The sequence below is a fragment of the Trematomus bernacchii genome, unplaced genomic scaffold (assembly GCF_902827165.1).
Source record: "Trematomus bernacchii unplaced genomic scaffold, fTreBer1.1, whole genome shotgun sequence".
NCBI lineage: Eukaryota > Metazoa > Chordata > Actinopteri > Perciformes > Nototheniidae > Trematomus > Trematomus bernacchii.
In genome coordinates, this window is record NW_022987547.1 from 8418779 (window position 1) to 8427590 (window position 8812).

General features: G+C 37.9%; 1 protein-coding gene across 1 annotated transcript; it reads left to right on the forward strand.

Annotated features, from left to right (window-relative positions):
• Positions 1–3182: 3182 nt before the first annotated feature.
• On the forward strand, positions 3183–5527 carry ved (ventrally expressed dharma/bozozok antagonist). The gene is made up of 4 exons (XM_034123326.1): positions 3183–3189; positions 3677–3919; positions 4533–4792; positions 5177–5527. Exons 1-4 carry the CDS (start codon positions 3183–3185, stop codon positions 5525–5527), a joined length of 861 nt encoding a protein of 286 aa, XP_033979217.1.
• Positions 5528–8812: the final 3285 nt, after the last annotated feature.

Sequence of the window (8812 nt, forward strand, 5' to 3'; positions counted from 1 at the left end):
ACAGACGTTTTAACAGCCACATTTAAACTGTTATTCTATATAAACCATGTAGGGAAATGTCTCAACCCTTAGGTTACTCAAGCATCTGTAACATAGCAATTCCAAACTAGACACTAAGTTTCAATGAATGTTCTTTTGCTGATTTAATTGGCATTTAGGTAAACTTACTGATGTCAAAGGTGACAAAACAAAAACTCTTGATTGTACTGTAAAATGGTTATCTAAAAGTACTTATTAGTATGAATAAAGAGGGTTAATTAGTTCAACAAAAGGAAAAAGTAGCAAGACAAAGTTATGTACAAGAACCTCAAACTAAATGGTCACTTTTGGCCATTGACTCTGCAAGAGCCAGAAGAATTGATCCCATTTGCTATCAATAAAGTGCATTTATCAGATACAAGCACTCACAACAAGAGTTGCAGAAAAATGAGCGGCAGGTGATTGGTACAGTTAAAAGTTCAAAGGGGTCCTGATCATTTGTTGTCTCTCCGTCACCTCCGTCGCTGCCCCTCCGTCTGTCTGTGCTTTAATGGTGTGGATGGGTATCAGTGACCGCTTGCTCTACCTTGTCATCTCCCATCATGCTCTGTGACATGCAGGTCTGCAGGTCTTTGATGTTACAGACAGGCAGACAGATGGAAAAGCAGACAGACAGGAGACAACACTGCAACATCCACAGATACCAATATCAATCAATATCAAGTCTGCAGCTTTCATATTTTAGAAACTGATCACGTTTAAGAAACACATTCATCGGCAAGGTTAATTTGAACGTGATGATGTCAAACATTTTCTCCTGTAAAACATCTGCACATTTACTTGAGTGGGATTTCATAATGCAGGACACCGATGCAGTCACCACTGATTTGTGCCATATTTTTCAGAATAATAATAAAGTGACCTCCTTGAGCAGCGAGAGTAAAATGCTGCTTGCACATTGATGTATCAGTAATATAATGTTGAATATAAAATCAGTCTAATGGGGAATGTTGACTTGTGTTACTATAAAAAGTTAATTTCACTGATACTTTTACTGTAACATTATTTTGAATGCAGGACCTAGTATCGCTACTTTTATTTAAGAAGAGGATCTGAGTAATTGTATCCACATCTTTAAAACCAAACACTCAGAAGGAAATTGTAATATTGGATGGAAACATATAATTATCAAAGGATGTAAAACATATGAAATATGAATACTTCCACAAAGTATTTGAGGAAGTATTCAAATTCTTTAATTCGTGAAAAGTACTGAGAATGTTTCTAAACTAAAGTAATGGCTACACAAGTGATATATGATTACTTTAGATTTGTATTACTTATTTAGTTTATTGATGTGTATAGCATGTTGCTAACATTTGGTAAAAAGTATATTAACTAATTAATGTTGCTATTAATTCAGTGTATTCTGCATGGAATGACGTAAGTAGACTGAAACCACTTTAATAGCAGAGTCAGTGTATCAGTTCTGACCACATCATCTTCTGAGTATATTTTTAATGTGGAGTATTTACTCAAGCTGAGCCGATATGAAGAGGTCTATGGTGTCCTGTCTCGTGTTGGGTGTGTGTTGGTATCAAAGCGCAGAGCCCCTTTGAAGTGTCTCTGGGATGAGCTGTTAGCACCGCGGCTCTCCAATGCGCTCCTCTCCGCTGCGCGCACAGACGGCGCGTCTGGAGGCGAGGAGATACCGGCCCGAGCACTCTCATTATCCTATCAATGGCACCGTTACGGGATTGACCCGATTAACCCTTTAAACCCACAAATTGTTTGGCCCACGCACCATTTGCACACAAAACAGCGCCGGCCTGCCTGCCCTTTTACGCGGAGACAGACTCGGGTCCATGCAGGTCCTGGGTTGGGTCGGGTGGTGATGATGATGAGCCATGTGGGATCATCCTCTGCAGATAGTTACTTATCAGTCACTTTAACTTGATCCCCAAATCCCCATTTTAGCATTGAAAGTGACACAATGGCTTAAGATGATCTGAGGCTCTGCAGAGTAGGTTATTACCATTATGTATAGGAAGTACTTTACAGCTACTCTTACTTAAGTAAAGGATCAGAGTACTGATGTCTGTAGTTTTGCCACTGTGGTTACATTTTCAACAAGCTTTAATAACATAACGGTATTTCTGATGACATAATTCATGTATTATTATAATATACTCTAGTAGGAAGTTAGTGTCCTTTTCCCCCAAAACACTCAAATGTAACACATGAGTTAGTATAAGTTATAATAATTTAATACATAATTAGAGAGTCATTTTTCTACTTTCATTAGTTTTTCCTGATGATACTTGTGTTTTACTCAGTAATTGAAGTGATAAAGGAGTTTACAGAGGTTTGTAATGCTGGACTTTTATCAGGACATTTTACAATTTGTAACTTCCTCCCTTAAATTATGACAGTCCTAAATACTAGTACTCAGTACTCTGAAATCTGTATTTTATGTGTTAAATATGAGGTTTCTATAGAGTCTTGCTTAGAGTATTTCTTTAACTTCTATAAAGGTCTGTTTCTACTTCCACAACATTACACATATCATATTTATTGTGATGAGTGATCATCGTAGGATCATTTACCTTAATCCTGATCAATTAAAAATAAATATAACCTAAAAACCTGTCACAGGTTAATCTTTTGTTACCATCACGTCATATCAGGCAGTTTGCCTTTAATCTGGGATCATCCTGGATTAGCCATTGCTGTTAAATTAAACCATTCACTGCTTGTTATGTTGCTTATTAAGACTCCTTTTCAAATGGAGTTACATTACATGTTTTAAGTAATGACTGTTAAGTTAAGCACTCTATGAACATTGAAGTGTGATTAATGACAATAGATCATCATCAGGGATCAGGCTATAATGATTTATTTTATTTTAATGAATCTCCAGAAAACAGTTTCTTTTTAAATCAGCACAAGGATTATCCTAAAACAATAAATTAATTCTATATTCTTCACTTTGATGAACATTGGGATTTGCCAGAATGATGTATTACATTCTCAGTCAGACTTCTCTGTTGGACCAATAGCTTAAACCAATATATATTAAATGTACATACAAAGAAAGCATAAGCCTTTGATTTAGCTTTTAACAACCAACAAACATTTCTGCTTTAAAAATGACTGAAATTCCCTTTAATCCATTCACTTTTACTTATGTAAGTTTACCAGAAATGTCGGGTGACAGAAAAAACATATCTTAGACCGTTAGAGACCCAGTACAGTGATTTTTAAATATCAAACTGAAACTGTCAAATAAAGGGGGGGGGGGGGGTTATTTATTTACAGTAAGGACTGGGTTGTGGAGGAGATGGAGACAGTTTGGGGTGAGGTGAGTCTATTATCTTTTTTGGAGGCAGGAAGGAGGGGAGGTGGCAGGGGGGGGGTCCTTCCCAGACTCACTGGAGCCTTGTTGTAACAGCCTCATTGAGACTGAATGAGACGTCTTAATTACTCCAGTTGTGAAAACTAAAGAAGGGGAGGGTGGGAGGGACGGGAGGATGTGTGCTTTGATCTTGGAGCTGAGGGAGTTTGAAGCCTCCTATAAATACAGACAGGCTCTGATAAGAGGGCCAGTTAAAACTCTCAGGACAGACCAGCACACCTTCCTCTGCACCCAGGACTCAAAACCTGCTTTCACCAAACACAAGGATTTACTCTTTTCCAGGACAAAACTTCAACACTGCAGCCATGAGAGGACAGTTTTCCATCGAGTGGATGGCCCAGAGCAGCCAGTCCTCCGGCACAGAGAGCTCAGCCTCTGGACCCGCCGCCTGTGGGACTCATTCAGAGAGTCTGCCGGGCTTTTACTGCAGGCAGAAGTCCGAAAATGGACCCGAGCAGCAAGAAACCAGAAACCAGGGCCTCAATTCAATCAGTCTACAGCACCAAACCTCCCACAATAATCAAGGTATGTTCAGTCCAGCCATGAGAAGTTATGTGTTAACTTGAGTTTTCCCATGTTATGCCACTCTATAATTCTACTTCTATACATTTAAGGCAAAACATGTTTGTAATACCCCCATACATGTATGTTCAGCTTATAAACATTCAATAAGACAGTGTGATGTTAAACAGGTATAAGGATATGTTGAATGTTTATGAATGTGCCAAGTTGGTCTGCGATTGTAACCAGGATAGCATTTTTTTATGATATTAAAACTATTTGAACAGATTTCATATCTTATTTTTTATAGAAACCAGGATTTATATTTCTCAACAAACACATTAATAAGGATCTAAATTTGATAACAACTGCAGAAACATTTTAAATGCAGGAATTTAATTTGTAATGTAAAGTAAAAGTACACATTGATATTGTGCTATATTTAAGTCAAAATCTGAGGTATTTGCACATAGCTTATAGCTCTTTTTTTTTTTTATTATACTCCACCAATTTTCTTACAGCATCAGGTACAAATTAGGATTTTTGAACATGAAGAGTATTAGTATTAGTAGTTTTTACTAAAATGTTATCAATGGATAATTCTAACATGATTTCTTCTGTTATGTCCTCTGTGCAGTAACCGAGGAAGGCTTCAGCAGCGGGACAGAGGAGGAAACATCCGGCTACGAGAGTGAAGGGGGTCGCTCCCTCTCCCCCTCGGCCCCCACTGACTGCACCTCCACCCCCCCGGCATCCCCTCCGTCAGGGAGGAGACCCCGTACGGCCTTCACAGCAGAGCAGATCAGTAGCCTGGAGAGGGCCTTCAAGAGAAACGCTTACCTGGGAACACAGGACAAATCCGAGCTCTGCAAGAAGCTCAGCCTTTCTGACAAACAGGTAAAAATCCTTAGATCATATTCGAGACAGCTTTTTCAGGTTCTTAGGTCATCTCCTTAGTGTTTTATTTTTACTTTATTTAGCATTATTTGTCTGCAAATTAAAGACTTTCACATGACATGGCTTTATTACAGTATTTTAAAACCCAATCCATAAATAAACCTGGAAATATACATATATAAACCAAATTAATTAATATATAAAGTATTGTAGCTAAATCATTTAAGAGAGCTACGTGTAGGGCTTTTTTGGAGACTATTTATTGTACTTGTTTTTTTTTAAATTAATTTACTGCTGTTTGTTTTATTTTATTTGTTATGATATTACCCACGTTTGCGAGTGAAAACATTGTCTAATGAGACTTCTTCTTCTTAATTTCTTCAGATCAGAAACTGGTTCCAGAACAGGCGGATGAAGCTGAAGAGGACGGTGCAGGACGCCCTGGCTCACGCCTGCCAGGCAAACGTCGCCTCTCAGTTCATGCATTACCCCGAGCTGCAGGCCTACAGATCGGGACCCTACCCCAGATATCACTCTGCAGCAGCAGCCCAGGACGTCCAAGCCGCTGGTTCCTACATCCACCCACACAGCCTGCATTACAGCTCCCCTCTGCCCAGCGTCACCTCTCTGCCCCTGGACTCTTTCTACCAGTACAGCAGCCTCCCTGGAGTCATGCTGCCGTCTGCCACATCTCAGATAATGGGATCCTACTCAGCTTACCCTCAGTATTACTGACACTGAAGATGTGTAGCTACTGTAATATCTACTGGTATATTTTGTCAGACAAAATGAGATGTTATTGATTGTATTCATCTTATCCTAATAGGATCAATGCTAATATAAATATAAGGAACACAGGCAATGCTTTAAAGCTTGAACCGTGATTTTAACAGGGCGTGTGCAATATTTTGATTTGTGTGTGTATATCTCTGCTTCTCACTGATGTATAGTTTGGATATATTTAAATTTGAATCTATGAAGTTGTTTTATTTGATTTGTGTTTGTTTTGTCATTGTGAAATCAGATTGCTAAAATAAAATCCTTATTAAAATTAACATGTCATCTCATTTGTTTAATCTGAACCTATGGAAGAAAAAATATAGTTAGGAAAAGTGGGTGTAATTTAGCTCTGTACACTTACCTCAGTACTCTAACTTAAGGGACTTGTACTTGATATGGGTGGTTAGATCTCAACTCAATTTTGTTTAACAGTTTACATATTACCAGTATATCTCAGTATTATTTTATATCTATAAATATGTATTACTAAATCAAATTGTATCTCAAATGTATTATAAATAGATCTTTATAAATTACATTATAAAATGACACAGAAACATTTAATCTTCTATTTCTATTTCTAATTCACAAAAAAAAGATAATCTAAAAATAGAAAAATATTATATATTTATTCTACTATACTATATATGTGCCTACTACTTTGGGGGATTTTTATCATATTAAACTATATAATGACATACTTTAATTTCAAATTGTACTTTTGAACAGGCTTAAGGTTGTTTAAAACACTAATATAATGCAACCCCCATATGATGCAAATCAAACACACCTACAGTGCTACGTCACCAGCAGGTGCATGCTGGGTGTGGCTAACCTACATGCTAACTTATACAATGAGGATGCCAATGGTTGGATTCTCCGTCGGGAATTCTTCAGCAACTTTAAACTTCCGTGAGGACTTCTTGCTGTTTGTTGACTGGTCATACCGGGACAGAGGTCGTGTGGTTATTTATCGTTTTGGAAATAAACAAGCAAAGAAGTTGGACCTGAAGAAGAGTCAGGGGGACGAGGTGTACGAGACAGGATGAGGCTCGAGCAGGTAAGTACTGTGCAACAACAACCACACACTGTTTTACACTCCTGCGTGAATTTAGTATTGTATGTAAGTCCACCTTATATTTTATATGAATACCAGAATTAATGGTAGCATTGGTAGCATTGTTTTTGGTGAAAATTGCATTTATTTTCAATTCCTGCCCTGTCATGTGCCAGATATCATTACTACACTGGACATGTACGACACACCTTTTTTTTGTTTTTTGTTCTTACTGTTTTTTTATATGAACATTGTTATGCAACTGTATCCTGTGGTTAAAAGGTGTAGTTTATCTTCACTAGCTTCCCTGTCCTGTGACTTAATGACTTCAAATTAATTCAGCATTGTATTAGTAGCTACACTGGAAAAGTAGGACACGCATCTTTTATTGGATTTTAGTCCAACTTCTGTTTTCCATATTAATTTTCTTATGGCAATTCAGCAATTTCTTTGTTAAAAAGCCCTTCACTTTTTTATAGCTTCCATGTTATATATGACCTTAACACTTCAAAATCAATGCAGCTGTGTTTTACTATACTGGGCTATTGGGACTCCTCTTTTTCTTACTAAGGAATATTGTTGTATAATGGTAGTTGATGATCACTTGTATGCACTGGTTGCAAAGTGTGCCAATTGAAAATGAAGATAGTGTTGGTTTGACATCAGCTCTGTGGTTTGATGTGTACATGTTGACATAATGTATTAAAAAAAGTCTCATTATCCTCTAATGAGATTCATATAATAACCTACTCCTTTCTGCTTTTATGTTTATACAATATTTGTTCCAGATTCAGACCAAAGGGAGAACTATTTGTCCCAGTTCAATATGTGTGTTAAATTCCCTGGATTCATTTGAAAAATCGGCTTATGGTTTTCCTGTTGCACAATTACTGAGAAACAGTGTTTTTCCATAGCTATCATCTTCTAGGACACTGAGGTCGACTTCTTGGTAATGGATCAGGGAATGTCATGGTTTTTTTTTTAGAAGAAGAGGACTTAAAGGTAGGGTAGGTAATTCACTTCAGAAACACTTTTTGTTATATTCCATGGAATGCTCTTAACATCCCGATAGCAATGAATACATTAAATGCGTTGACAATAAATATATACAAACATTTCATCTGTGGAAGCCGTGGCGCTGTAAAAAGCAAGTCCAATTATCTGCCTCGGCCTGCGGCAGATAATTGGATGGCCTACCTGCCTGTCAGCCTTCCATCTCGTGCACAAATTTATCTCGTGCCCTCATTGGTCATGTGCGCGTTCGTGTGTGTTGGAGGAGGGGCTCTGTAAGGAAGTCTGAAGGAAGGGGCAGATTTTTTTCGGTTGTGTACTTTCAAATTCTAGCGCACTCGAGCTGGTTTCTCCATTCTACCCAGTCTATGATTCTACCCTATACCTTTAAAGGTGGGGTAGGTAATTTCGGAGAAACCAGCTCGAGTACGCTAGAATTTGAAAATACACTGCCGGAAAAAATCTGCCACTTCCTTACAGAGCCCCTCCTCCAACACACACGAACGCGCACATGACCAATGAGGGCACGAGATAAGTTTGTGCACAGATGGAAGGCTGACAGGCAGGTAGGCCATCCAGTTATTTTAGCCGGCCCGGCTAAAATGATTGGTCGTGCTTTTTACAGTACCACGGCTTCCACAGATGAATTTTTTTTATGGATTTTTTGTCAAAGCACTTAAGATATTCATTGCTATCGGGATATTAAGAGCATTCCATGGAATATAACAAAAAGTGTATCTCGAGCCGGTTTCTCAAATGTACCTACCCCACCTTTAACGGTTTGTAGCTGAAATCCAACTGTGAGGAAATCCACCTGAATATGTACCTGATAGCCAAATAAGACAATGCTGCCATCTGTGGACAGATATAGGTAGTGCAAGGATACTGTAGTATACAGCTCTGAAAGTAACTGAATACATTTGCTGAAGTACTGAACTTAATCCTGAGGTGCTCTTCCTTTACCTTTCCATATTATGTTACTTTATACTTCTTTTCGACAAGATTTAAAACATGGTTACTTTGCAGATACAGATTAATAATACAAAATATAATCATGAAATCAAGGAAACTTGAGCACATTTTAAAGAAAACAAACTTGTATCGTCTCTGCATTGATTTATTAAAAAGGAGTCGACTTTTTGGCCATAAGGAATAATTTCCTTTAGAAATAA

Coding starts and splice junctions, on each gene's coding strand:
- ved (XM_034123326.1), top strand. Junction 3,920..4,532: donor AACCTCCCACAATAATCAAG/GTATGTTCAGTC, acceptor TCCTCTGTGCAG/TAACCGAGGAAGGCTTCAGC. Junction 4,793..5,176: donor TCAGCCTTTCTGACAAACAG/GTAAAAATCCTT, acceptor TAATTTCTTCAG/ATCAGAAACTGGTTCCAGAA.